This window comes from Podarcis cretensis, assembly GCF_951804945.1.
Source record: "Podarcis cretensis genome assembly, chromosome: 12".
In the NCBI taxonomy this organism is placed as follows: Eukaryota; Metazoa; Chordata; class Lepidosauria; order Squamata; family Lacertidae; genus Podarcis; species Podarcis cretensis.
The window spans coordinates 12,347,216-12,361,226 of NC_137181.1; the positions used below are offsets into that span (position 1 = coordinate 12,347,216).

The following is a 14,011-nucleotide window of genomic DNA, read 5'->3' on the forward strand; positions in this document are numbered from 1 at the left end:
CAAATTGAAGCAGTGATTGGAGAGTATTTGTCTGAAGTTGGCTGGAGATGTATCCTATGGTCATCTAGGTGACAGATTTTTGGCTGGTTGGAGATAAACATGCCAGTAATGATTTCACTGACAGCCTCCTGCACTGGAAGGGTTCCAGACTCCATCCATCTGATCATCCTTTTCACATTGAGAAACTGTGCCATCTTGGATCCGGATAACAGGCACTATCACATTAAAATACAGGCTTCTGGCTCTGTATTAGAAAGTGATGCAGACAGAAGGGAGTTAACACCTGAGCAGGTTGGGTAATGTGGTGTTTTGCAAGCAGACACTAATAAGTACAAATCTGACTTTCTCTTCTTCTTTTTCAAAAAGTGCTACATATGGATGTAACAGAGCTGTGCTCAAGCTTTGAAACTGGTTGTTTTACACATCAAATTCTGGGCCAATTTGAAGCTATTATGTAAGCAGGAGAAAATGAGTCAAGCAACAAAGAAAGCGGAGAAGCTGTGCAGCAAGATTTAACGCAGTTTCGATTAATACGCAAAGGCCATTTAGGCCTCGCTTTAATTATTCAGCATTGCACAAAGTACAAAGCAAGTGTCTAAGAGGATCACTTGCTCATTACATATATCAGTGTTGCTGATGCTTTGTTAAGAGCTGAAACTTTGCACACCCAATTTGTGTGGGGGCTTTTTTCCTCGGATTAGTAGCAGTGTGGACTCCAGTGTCGTTGATAATAAAAGCAAAGTGGGTTCCTTGAAATTAGAAGGTGGGGAATTAGCCCTTCTTTCTTTAGGTTTTGTAGAATTAGATGCAGTCAATAAAGGATGACAGCTCTTCCTCGTGGTTAAGTCTCACTCTTTGAGCCCCACTCCCCAGAAAGCCTGTCTATCAAGAGTCTGGCTGAATCAGACCCAAGTTCTGCCCAGTTCCACAACTTTCTTTTTTGCAGTGACCAGACAAATACCTCTGGGAAGCTCACGAGCAGGACATGAGGACCAAAGCACTCTCTTAACTCCCCAGCAACTAGCATTCAGGGGCGTGCTGAATATATTTTGTAGAAACTAGTCTAGCTCAGTTGCTAGAGCATGAGACTCAGGGTGATGGGTTTGAGCCCCATGTTGGGCAAAGGATTCCTGTATTGCAGGGGGTTAGACTAGATGGTTCTTGTGGTCCCTTCCAATTCTGCAATTCTATGATTCTGTACAAATATAGCTAGTAGCCTTTATTATCCTTAGTCTCCATGAAGTTGTCTAATCCCTTAAACTGGTGGCCATCGCCATGTCTTGCGACAACAGATTCCAGTTTAACTATGCAGCGTGCAGGGGGGAACTTCTGTTGGTTCAAGGAAAAATATAGGTACATAAAGGAGAATTCCTGGATGCCAAGAGAGAACCCGAGCAAAGATTTAAAGTCAATAATATGCAGCACAAGTGAAGCATGGAAAGATAGGCTGATAGACCTTCAAAATAGGCTCTTTAAAGTGAGATCCAAAGTTTTCCTCCTCCCCAGCATATAAAAAGACCACACGTTTGGTAAGTTAAAAATGGTTTACTTGCAAATTCTCAAAAGGCCAGGTTCATGTGCTTTTCCATACGGCAATCAGAAAAAGTTACACAGGCAGTAATGCTTGGCTTAGTTACATTGCTGAAAGTTCCTAAATTATTGGAATAGGAACTCAAGTGTGGCTTGTGAGAGCCATGCAGTCTGAGCTGGAGCAACCAGCTCAAACCTCTTCACATATCAAGCTTCTCATGTAGACTGGGGAAACAATAAGTTTGATTACCCATTTCCTCCCAAGGTAAGGGAAGTGGGCATAGCTAAGTCTGGCAGTACAGCTTATTTTATGATATTAACTCCTTCATGCATTAATTAGACTTAAGCATGTTGGTAATATAAGGCTGGTTATTCCAAAGCTTTTCCCTTTCCATTTTCTCCACACATGGGTGGGTGTTTGTTTTTTGTTTTGCATTTCTTTGATGTCCACCCCACTTACGTATTTCCACCCACCCACCCTAAAAGTCCCAGACTTAGCAACCTTTCCTCTTGGGGTGCTTTTCTAGCATCTTACGAGTTATGATGACCCTTTTCTGCAACTAGAATTATTCTCTGTAATCCAAATGTGGTCACATTTTAGATTTGTCTAAAGGCATTGCAAATATTGTTATTTTTTTTATTCCTTTCCTAATGATCCCTAGCATGGAATCCAGCTTTTTCACAGCTGCTGCATTCTGGGTCGATGTTTTCATTGAGCTATCCACTACGAACCCAGTGATCTTTGGCACAGTTTTTTTTAATGACCTTCACCCAAGGTTGGGGAGGGCTGAGTTCTTGAAGCGTTTAGCCTGCTACAAAACTTTTGCTAGCCAGCTGTTTCGAAGCGGTCCTAAATCTGCATAACTAACAAGTGTGACAAATTTCTTCCTGGTGAGATGTTAGAAGTGACAGCAAAGTGACAACTGAACATGACAGCAACGTTGGAAATGATATCATGCTTGGTCTCACAAACAGATTTTCTATGCGGGGACTTGGGCTGGAAAGACCCTTTCTTAAATTCTGTTCCAGATTATAACACACTGCTCTGGTCTGGCCAGGTGAGACCCTGCAGAAGGCTGGACCAGGTCAGTCAGAGTTAGATCAACCAGGAGCAGAGTGTAACTGCCCACATTAAGGGTTGCCAAGCTATTGGGGTCCTGGGCACTTCTGCAAATGACAGACACAAACCCTCCAAGAGAAGGCTTCGTTTAAACCCCACTTCAGCATGGAGGGCGCAGTGCAAGTGGGGTTTAAGATGGGTGTCAGGGAATGTATCTGTTGACTGCATGTGCACCTATAGGTGCTGCGTTGATGAGCAAAGAAAAATAACAATGGAGTCCCTTTTTTGTCTGTCTCGTTCCTGGGCCTAAACATTTGCATTTCCCTGCTTGCTACCACTATTCTCCATAATTGCCCCCCATATACGTGAGGACTAGATACTTCTTTACAAATGAAGCCTGAGATCCAGATCAGCTCTCAAACAAATACATTAAAAGTGCCCTAGGCACAACAGATTTGTAAGAATATCGGGCCTTGGAATCGTCCGTTTTAATATATTTTATAAAATCTCACAGTCACAGTGCCCAGGAAACTTCCACTGACTTTGAATGCCTTTAAATCAGGCCACCTATAAATACTTTATTCGCGGCCATGAACCCAATTACCCTCAGGTTTTCCGTTCCCCTTAGTGCAGCTGTGGCAGAGAAATTTATTAACTTGTAACTTTTATTTTAAGGGTCGTACGTTGTAGGGGGTGTTGTAGCGTTCAGCTTGGATGCGAGAAACCCAGATTCATACTCCTGTCATCCAAAATGTACATGGTGTGGCCTCGGAAATCAAGCAAAGCAAAGCTACCCCATGGGCCGGAGGTCAGGAGAAAATGAAAAAAGCTGGCCCCTCTTCTTGGTCACTTTCCTTACCAAAAAATAAACTACAATAAAGAAGTATTAACAAGTCATTTAATGCACTGAGATGTACTGTAGAAATTCCTAGCAATAATCTATCTGAATGCTGATGTTTGATTCTTTCGCTTCCTTTCCCCAAAGAGTGTCTAACTAAGTACTTCATTTTTCCATTCTGATAAAAATTCTTGTTCAGGCAGGGAGGTAGTACTTCTGATTGTGCCTCCGGAAATGCATGTAAGGGGAATATTGTGTGCTCTAAATGTTACATAGGAACAGGAGTAGTCAGCAGTGAGGTTGTTTTGGGCTGATGTGTCTTCCCAATACCAGAATATCTGCTGGTTACCAAGAGGAAGAGGGTGGAGGTGGAGGGGAGGTCGGTGGGGTGTGGGGGCAACACCGGGAACGTTGGCGTGGCTGCACCACTGTACTTAAACTGCCCCACACTCTGCCTCTCTCCTTCCCTACCACTCTCCCTCTCAGTAACCAGCAGTGACTCCAGCACTGGGAAACCAAGTACAGTGGTACCTCGGGTTAAGAACTTAATTCGTTCTGGAGGTCCGTTCTTAACCTGAAACTGTTCTTAACCTGAGGTACCACTTTAGCTAATGGGGCCTCCCGCTGCCGCCGCGCAATTTCTGTTCTCATCCTGAAGCAAAGTTCTTAACCTGAGGTACTATTTCTGGGTTAGCAGAGTCTGTAACCTGAAGCGTCTGTAACCCGAGATACCACTGTAAGCAGCCAAGCCTCACCCCGTCCCACTGACTGCTACTTCAAAGCATCCTTCCAGATCAGACCAAAGGCCTACCTTAGGGCCAGTGGGAGGAACTTGGGGGAGATGGACCAGACTTCTGATTATTTCTTTTTGGGTGACGCCCACTTGGAAGATGCTCTTGAGGCAGCAGGCCTTGAAAATGGGTGTGTGGACCTGAGGCGATATTCAAAGCAGCAGTACTATGCATCTGTCAAGGAGAGATTTACAAGGGGAGCAGTGTCATTTGTCACTTTGGGCTAAAAAGCAGTCTATAAATAATTCCACCATACTATACCAACCTTGCGCTCACTGTGTATGCAGTTCGTGGTTTGCGTTGCAGTCCTGAGGTGCATGGAGAGCATGCTAAGCTCCTTCAGGTCTGACCTGAGCAGCCCCAGCTGTGAGATCCAAATGCTGCATGAGTGTAAAGAGCCATTAAGATATGGTTACCAGATGTCCCCGCTTCTCTGGGACAGTCCCCGGATTTACAAATCTGTCCCCGGACAAAATCCATCCCTGGAATGTCCCCGGATTTCATTTAATGTCCCTGGATTTATATTGTAAGTATTGTAGATTTATTAGTAGGGAATGAATGCTGTGTCACTGGTTCAACGGCACATGACACATCATATGGGGACTTCAGGCGAAGCAAAATGGTGGGTGCCACAGCAGCGAGCAGCTCCTGAAACCAGCCATAGCCAACTGCGCTACCAGGCTGGCGAGACTGCTGCTGCTGCCGCCGCCACTGCCAAGGGGGAACCGGAGACGCCTGGCACGTCAACTGGGGGAACCACCGACACCCTCCCCCTGCGACCCAAATCGAGTCAGGAGCGAGAGCACCTGGCCACCCGGCCAACTGCCCAGCAGCGCTCCTGGGCCAGGAAAACCCCAGAGCCGACACAGGGAGAAGGAGGAGAGGAGAAGGAGAAGGAAGAGAAAGAAAGAGGAAGGAGAAAAAAGAGGGGAGCCCCGACCTTGCCGCACCGCTGAGGAGGAGAGGTAGAAGAGCACCAGGATGGCAAGGAAACATGGCTGAGCCCAGGTCCGACCTGAGCCTACTCCACGCCGGCTAGCACTCCAAGAGAGCCCAGAGAAAGGCCGTGTGACAGAGGAGACCACTGAAGAGAAGATATTACTTCTATATTTTTTTTTAAAAAAACAACTTTTTAAATAACCTTTTTCTCTCTCTTTTTTAAAAAAATTGTCCCCGGATTCTTCGAAAAAAATCTGGTAACCTTACATTAAGAGCTCTGCTGGGTCAGAACAAAGGGCTATCAGATCCAGCATTCTGTTCTCACAGTGCCCAGCCAGATGCCTCTGTGAAGCTTGCAAGCAGCACATGGGTACAACGGCTCTCTTGCTATTCATGTTCCTCAGTGATTGGTATTCAGAGACACATTGCAGTGCCTGTCTCCTGTTCATGATTCCCTGCAACTGAGCCTGGAGGCAATGTAGCCATCACGATGCGTAACCATGGATACCCTTATCTTCCATGGATTTCCACAAACATGGACATTTTACAGATTGGGAAGTAGGCAATGCTAGAAATTCTTAGAGATGTTTATGATGGGAACTTTTTACAATTCTGTGATTCTATGTAAACCGAGGTGGTCAGGCTTTCCAAAGAAACAGTTCCCTCCTATGTACTTCATGATGGAACCATCAATGTATATCAATGAATCATCAATGCTCCCTAGATGTTTAAAAGGAGGCCAGAATTGAATTATTGCTGGACTTATTTAACCTAGATCAAAGAATCCCTAATGAGGGAGGGGCACATCAGTTCTCAAGAAGTTGGAGAGTGGATGAGAGCATGATATAATGAATTAACCAGTGGTAATCATGAAATTGAGATGGAAGCCATAAATCTTTGAAAGAATTATTGAGTCATGGAAATTATTTTAAGCATTCTTCCCTACCTTCTAGGATGTTCCTACAGGAAGCTGAAATGATTAGGCTCCAGCTCCAAATATATGCACTGTTGGTTTTATAATGTGCTGTTACCATCTCCACCCATGGCAAATGGCCCATAGAATATAAAAGGGGGGTTTTCAGCATTCACATAGGGCAGATGGAAAAATAATCTGAGCTGTGCAGTTTAAAGCAGCTCAGCCAAATATTTCTTAGTAGAGCTTTATTATAATTTTTCCCCAAGACTTCCCCCCCCCCAACAAATATATTACTGAGCATCGATCTGGCTTCTGCAAGACTTATTTAAGAATAACAGCATGGATTTCTAGATTTGTATGTAAACTAGATGTACATTTAATATTACTTCATTCACCCTGTGAGGTCCCGCCCCCTTTAAAATAATAATAGTAATGATGTCTGAGCATCTATCAAGGCTGGTTGTTTTTAAGCACTGAATTATAGCATTAGGTGCTTAGTATAGCATCACTATTTCTGTTTCTACTGCTGCTACTGTGATGATCTAGGCTACTCTGAAATATCCAGATAAATTTCCTAACTCAAGTGGAATATCAGGAAGAAACTACCTGTGAAGCTAAATGCTATCACTTGTAGTTGAGTGCCTGTTTTGAAAATGATAAATATAATGTAAGGGTGGGATAAGGTCCACATCGTGTTACGGGTGGTGGGTTTTAACCCTTTCCTACACAAATGACATTTAGATTTTCTATATATATATAAATACCCTTCAGATACTCATAGCCCAGGGCAGGCAAACTCCCATTCGTGCTAACTGGAGCTTCTCTCTTCCTTCCAGTGGGTAGAAAAGGGTTGGACTCCACTGCCTTCATTTGATGGTCCTGATCCGCCCACTTCTTCCCCCTTTCAATTTCAGTGGAGGGTGGTTCATTAGGGGTGAATAGGGCACTGACCCACCAAGCTGAGTTTCCCTTCAGCCAGCCCACAACGGCCTTCTTCCGTACAGTACTTAGAACCAGGCCAAGGGGGTGATGGCCCTGCCTGACAGCTTCCCCCTCATCGGTCTCAGTGTTGTCCTTGTAGAGCTCAGCAGAGTGGAGGAGGAGGGGGACAAAACTATAAGAACTTGCCTCTAGTGCCCCCTGCTGTTGGGCTCCTTGCCTTCTGCCATATCAGTCCCAATGGGCCCCACTCACCACTGTTCATTTTGGAAACCTTGCACATGACTACAAATGATGCACCGTGCACAGTTCTCTCCTTATAAGGAATGTGGCTGTGTAAAATGGAGACTATTAGTCCTCTAGTTCCCAAAGTCAGGTTCGCAAATGCTGGTTACCTACTTGGGCCCAGGTGTGTTTCTTGTTCCTTGTTCCTCAGAGTACATAAAATGAAGCGCTCCTGAGTCCACAACTTTTTTGTATTTATTTCATGGCCTTATGTTTATCTTTGCCAATTACCTCACATAAAATGAGGCCTACCATTCCACATGTTGAAAGTTTCCCCCCTAAATGTAGAAAATTGCAATTATTTAGTTGATTGTTGTATTTTTATTACCACTGGGGAGACAGTGCCATTGCCCTCTGGATATTATTATTATTATTATTATTATTATTATTATGGCACTAAAATGTGTTGGATCGACTTTGATTCAATAAAAACCAAATAGGGATAAAACTAGCACAAAACCCTGGCACCAGTTTGGAGTCAACTGAGCAATGTTGGGTTTGGGGCTACACCTATGGCTCCCTGTTTGTCAACTACTCAGTTTGCGGGGTGACACAAAACGTGAGGTTTGTGGCACAAAACTAACACAAAACTTTGGCAACAGTCTGGAGTCTTATCAAACAAGATTGGACTTTGGGACATTAACTTGTGACCCCGGTTTGCTGCATCAATAACTTGGGGGGCAGCACAAAACACGGGGTTCATGGCACAAAATGGCACGAAACTTTGGCATCTGTTTGGAGGGGATCCAGAATTTCAGGGTCACACATTAATGAAGCTGTGTTAGATCTGGTGTTGCTGTCTCATTGTGTAGCAGTAGCAGTCAAAAGGGTTGTTCGGATCTCACTTGGATTGCCTATTTTTCTTCAGTTTGTCCTGAAAGTCACCCTAACCACCCTCTTTGATGTCTCAGTAATAGGCAACCATCAATGCAGGTGAGCCAACTCACAGCTGATTAAGCATTGCCCTCTCTTGATCACGGGGCTGCGACATTGCCTTTGTCCCTGGCTGGGAGGAGTCGCTACATCTAATAGTTTCTGCCCTTCTCTTTTAGATTTTCTGCTAGTTTTAAAGAACCAAAAACAACAGCATGCATGCATTTGGGTCTAAAGGGTTTTTTGATTATTTGAGAAGTTGATTTAGGCTTTGGCAGCCTACTCACATTGGCACCAGCTGCCTCTCCGATTCCCCCTCTCCTTTTTGACCTCTATTGGGTTGTTGTTTTTTAATGTGAAAGGAAGGGTTGGCTGTGAACAGAGATAACAAAACTCACATTGTTTTCCTGACTCTTTGGCTAATATTGGCACGCATTAGGGAAATCACTAAATCTCCATGCCCTTTGCTGCGAGATTAAGATAGTGGTTGTTCTTTGCCTCTCAAGGGTAGGGGAAGGGTGAATCTATTACAATTTTCAAAATGCCTTTACCACAGTGCATAGAATTTGCATATATAAATGCATGTTGCTGATCATTTAATATTTAATTTAATTTAATTTTGTTGCTTTGAGGGTTTCTTTTTAAAAAAAAAAAAAGAGTATGAAATTTCCCAACTCATTCTTCCTCTTATTTTCCTTTTTCAGAAAATTACTTGCTTTTTTCAAAATCTTCCTCTGCTGCCTGCCACCCAAACCAAAGCAACAGAGTAGGGGATAGTATAAGTGATGGGGGCCTCTATTATGCTGGCTATCCAACATGCTGGAATGGAGCTAAGCAAGAAGGATGTGGTGCTTTTGGTCCTCTAAATCAGGCTTCCTCAGCCTCGGCCCTCCAGATGTTTTTGGCCTACAACTCCCATGATCTCTAGCTAGCAGGACCAGTGGTCAGGGATGATGGGAATTGTAGTCTCAAAACATCTGGAGGGCCGAGGTTGAGGAAGGCTGCTTTCAGTGTTGTTGAACTTCATCTCCTATCACTGACCACTTGCCATACTGACTAGGGTTGATGGGAACTGTAGTTCAACAACCTCTGGAGGGCCACAGGATCCTCACCCCTGCAATAAAGGGTTCTCCAAGGTGGAGGGATAAGGTACTATGTAAGTGGATCTAAACTATTATCCATAAAACTAAAGTCTCATTGTGACATCAGAGCAGCTCAGTCAATGGCAGACAGGTGGTCCAAAGCCCCTGCTTGCTGGTCCTTGTACAGCAGATTTGAACCACCAATGGTTAAAATCACCAAATCTCTTATTATTGCAATTCGGTTTGTCCCATGCTGCCTTGCTCTCCTAGTTACTTATGCAAATATATCTTTGCATCTGCAACAATCAAGCTTACAGCTGCCCCTATGGCTACTGAGCCTAATTGCTAATTGACTAGATTCACCTTACATCGTGTTTGGATGCGTTTGTTGCTCATGGCCTCTGCTTAACCGTTCCTTTTTTCTTTTGCTGTTTGCAGGAGCTGGTGGGGAGCAACCCTCCACAAAGGAACTGGAAAGGAATTGCAATTGCGTTACTTGTTATTCTGGTTATCTGCTCCTTGATTGTCACTTCAGTTATCTTGCTGACACCAGGTATTTATATAACCTTTAGTTTTAGTTGCTGCTGTTGTTGTAATTTCAGTGTCTTTGGAAATGCATTTTAAAAAGGCAGGGGCCTGATTAAACTGAACTTGACGGATAGATCAATCAGATGGAGAAAATCTCTCCCCCGCTCTTTTAATCTTGAAAGCAGGGGTGTGCTTCGCTGTGTTTTTTAATGATACAGAACATGGAACAGTGATGCAGTTAGGTAATTTAAGACTAGGATTTAATGGCCTTACTGGGGCAGGAGGGCCCTCTAGATGGTAAGAAAGAGCTGCTGTGTTTAGGGGCTTTCTTGCTCAATTATTTCTCTAAGACAACGTATCATGCACTGCCCAGAAGAAAGGCAGCTACCCAACAGCTACATGGCAGAGTTTTCTCTTTGAGTTGCTGTCTCTCAAGCAGATGTTAGTTGAGGAACCTCAAACCCAGGGATCAAATGCCACCTTCTGCACCTCTCTGTCTGCTTGTTGGGGCATTACGCACACCCTTACCCTTTCCCAAGACCACATCTCTCATGAGCCCTCCTTCAGTATTTTTGCCTGGTTGGAATGTGTCCTTCAACTCTGACAATGCCTCTGTCTTGCCTGAATGGATGCTGAAGAGGGGTGGGTGGGTGTGGGTGTGTACAAACAAGCATACTGTACGAAGGTAAAATGCACATTCCTTCTCTGCCAACTTTTGATGTTGACCCTGCCAACCACTGGCATAAGGTTGCCAAGAATAGAATGTGGCCCTCAGGTTGACAGTTGTCCCTCACCCCTAGGTTGGAGGCATAGGTGCCTTGTCAGGAAAAGAAAGAGTGACGCCCTTATCAGACTTCAGCTACATTGATAAATTACCGTATTTTTTGCACCATAACACTCACTTTTTTCCTCCTAAAAAGTAAGGGGAAATGTCTGTGCGTGTTATGGAGGGAATGCCTACGGGTGGCATGCCTACGGATTTTCCTCCTCTAAAAACTACATGCGTGTTATGGTCGGGTGCGTGTTATAGAGCGAAAAATACGGTAACTCATTCAGCTCAAGTAATTCCTTAGGAAAGATGTTATTCCCTGGAAAGTTAAGTGAAAAAGGCAAGAAGGTTAGGCTGGGTGTTCCCATAAGACCACAGTTTTCTGCTGTACGTAAGAGAAAGGCTGTGGAGATAACCATTTGCCAACAAATAATTTTCTTTAATGCTAGAAAAACGCCATTTTAAACCTAAGATCAAAAGCAGAACAAGGCAGAAAAATAACATAGAGATTTCATGGGAGAGGGGTAAGAGAATATTCCTTGTTCTAACAATCAAGGAGTGGGGGAAAAGGAAGGGGAAATAGAATGAAGAACTATCTATTCTGATGACATATCTTCAGAATTGTCCCATGCAAAAGTAATGTCTGCCCTAACTAGAAAAACATTCCAGGCAGAGAACCTGTGGCTCTCCAGATGTTAGCCCCAGACATGAGAACTGTGGCCCATTAACATCTGCAGGGCTACAGGTTCCACTTTCCTGAAGTTGGGTTGTAACCCTCAACATTGTTCTCTGGCACTGTCAGCTGTAGCAAATGAGCTGAGAGATTTGAACTGAGGTCTCCTTGCCTCACAGGCACAATCTTAGATATGCTGCTCTTTTATTTCAATCTCATGAAGTTATGGCATCACACTGTTCACCGGGGTCCCTTCCATCTCTGCAATTCTGTGATTCTATCCCACTCTCCCAAGCATTTCTGCACTGGCACACTAAGTCTTAGGACTAAACCATTATCATATTGCAAGTGGTAGTTTGTGTGCCTGTTACCAAAATAATGCATGCTTCACTACTAGATCTTAAGTGGCTGAAGTACCTTGGGACCAGTGAAGTAAAAAGCCATTTTCTCCTCCATTAATTGGCTCAATGGAGTCTGTTTATGGCATCTCTAAACAGGGATGTGTTTAGCCTGCATAACAAGTTAGCACTAAACAATGGGAAAGATGTTTAGTGCTGCAAGGCTTCTCTGATGTGCTTGGATATAAACACCCTGATTCTAAATGCATTGGATTGGAATCTGTCCCATTGGTTCCAATTTAGAGCTGTGTGCAAATGTCCTCTCAAAATTTTACACTCTGTTTTAGTACAGAGAACTCGTGGATGGGGGAACCATTTTGCTAAATAGGGTTTGAGTAATTCTCCAACGTTTTTCTCAATGTTGTGCTTGCGTGACTTGCAATGGAAAGAGCATAGCTGCTCTACCCCAACTTAGGCCTCTCCCTGCCCCCCATTCATTAAATACAGTTTGCAAAAGATAACGTAATATAAAAACATTAAAATATATTGAAAAGATACATTAAAAAACTGTTGGCACCATGATCACCATTTTCCATCTTTGGCCGTGCTCTAGACATAGCATTGTCCTAGAACATCGTGGGGTGAAAATGGTCCCTGCTTTTTTAAAAATGTGGTAAATATCTGGAGAAAATTCTGTAAAGTTGCAGTCTTATTTGTTGAGGGAGGAAAACAATTCTCATAAATTTTCATAGAGAAAAATGTCTTTGGAGAAATTTCAGCTTAGTTTTAATTTTAATGAAGCTCCTAGACAAGAAAATGTCAGTATTAGGGTCTGTACAGTGGCAGATTTGGGTAATATTTTGTGGGGTTTTTCTTGGGTTTTCTTGGCTTTTATTCTGTGAACCTCCCTCAGACTCCTGGGTATAGGGCAGTATATAAATTCTAATAATAATAATAATAATAATAATAATAATAATAATAATAATAATAGATGCCCTCTGGGAGGCCAAAATCTGATGCCTCATGCTGCCAAAACCAGGGAAGAGATGCAAGGCTCTGCCAGGGTCCTAGAGCCCTCCCAACTCCTTCCCAAAGAACTAACTAGGCTTGGGAAAGAGGCAAGAGAACTCTAGGGTGCCTCGCATCTCCTTCCCCAAACCCAGCTTCTTGCTTACCAGGCTTTGAGAAGGTGCCCTCCTCAGCTCAGCCTCCTGCACATGCACACTGCTTACACAGCCCTAAATCCATCCCTTGTGTGTAGATAGTGCACTGAAATCCACAGCTTGGCTAATGCCCAGTTTAAGTTGGGTAGCAGAGGTGGTGCAATTAGCACTTTTTTATTTTTAAAAAGAGGAAAAATTGAAAGGATGTGAGCAGCAGGAGAGAGAACCAGTATATGCAATTACAAAATTAGAAATGGGTCTCGCTTAGCATATATGGGCCAAAAGTAGATCTCTCTGATGTGGAAATGATACAGGAGCCAGGGGTCCTGTGCAGGAACTGGTTATCTGCTAGAGGGTCCTGTGCAGCTGGAGAAAACATTTAAATTGGTGCAGGGAACCTATGGTTGCCCAGATGTCAGCCCCAACCACAAATGAGCAGGGCCAGTGCTCAGGAATTATGTCAGTTGTAGTCTTAGGTAGACTATCTGTGTATTATTTCACAGGATCCCCATGAAGGCCAGTCATCAGAATTGGCACTCAGCCAGGAAGGGATGCTGAATCCATGTTATTAGGCCACTGAAGTATTATCCTAGAGTTGCCATATTTCAAAAAGTGAAAATCTAGACAGAAAAGTTGTTGAGTTGTTGTTGTTGGGTTTTTTTAGTTTTGCCAAAAGTTGTTAAGCAAAGAAATTTGACATTTTTGAGGTATTTTTGAGGAACATTGGCAAAAACGACACTACCGACATCAGTTGCCATACACCCAGATTTTCCCAGACATTTAGCCAATTTCCACCTGGACACTGCTTTCAACTGCAGTCCCAGGAAATGGACTTGGGATGGGGAGTGATGCTTTTTGTTGTTGTTCATTAGAAATCTACAGTGACATCAGTGGCCTATTGCGTAAATATGCTATGTAACCACAAGAGGGAAATCATCAGAGTTTATGCTGGACGAATTATTAAGTAGTGGCAAAAAAACTAGAAGCTTCAGGGATTAATCAGGGAGTGTAAACTGTGCTGAGGTCATCCTCTGTACCATTTTGCTGTGACAGCATCTGTACACTTCAGAATTCTGGGCACGTAATTTGTGGTTTGACAGTCAAAGTGTTAATTGATTTTTCTCTCTCTCGTCTGTTGACCTGTCCTTAATGAATGTGAACATTCATTAGAAATCATTTGGTAGAAATCATGCGTGGTGCCATTTTTTGCTTTCAAAAATGAGTCCCTGTGCAATAAAAATGCAGGAATTCAAAATATATAGTTGCATGGTGTTAACATAAAAAAGG

The 14,011-nt window shown here is 43.4% G+C and overlaps 1 protein-coding gene across 7 annotated transcripts in view; it reads left to right on the forward strand.

Moving 5' to 3' along the window:
* Positions 1-14,011, forward strand: part of DPP6 (dipeptidyl peptidase like 6) — a 506,101-nt gene that overhangs the window by 333,521 nt on the left and 158,569 nt on the right. For all 7 annotated transcript variants that reach the window (XR_013831809.1, XM_079946663.1, XM_079946665.1 and 4 more), the window contains exon 2: positions 9,692-9,806. Coding sequence is in view for 6 of the 7 variants with exons in the window: in XM_079946663.1 (XP_079802789.1) it covers positions 9,692-9,806 (115 nt within the window). In the remaining variant the exon portion in view is untranslated. The remainder of the gene's footprint in view (positions 1-9,691; positions 9,807-14,011) is intronic.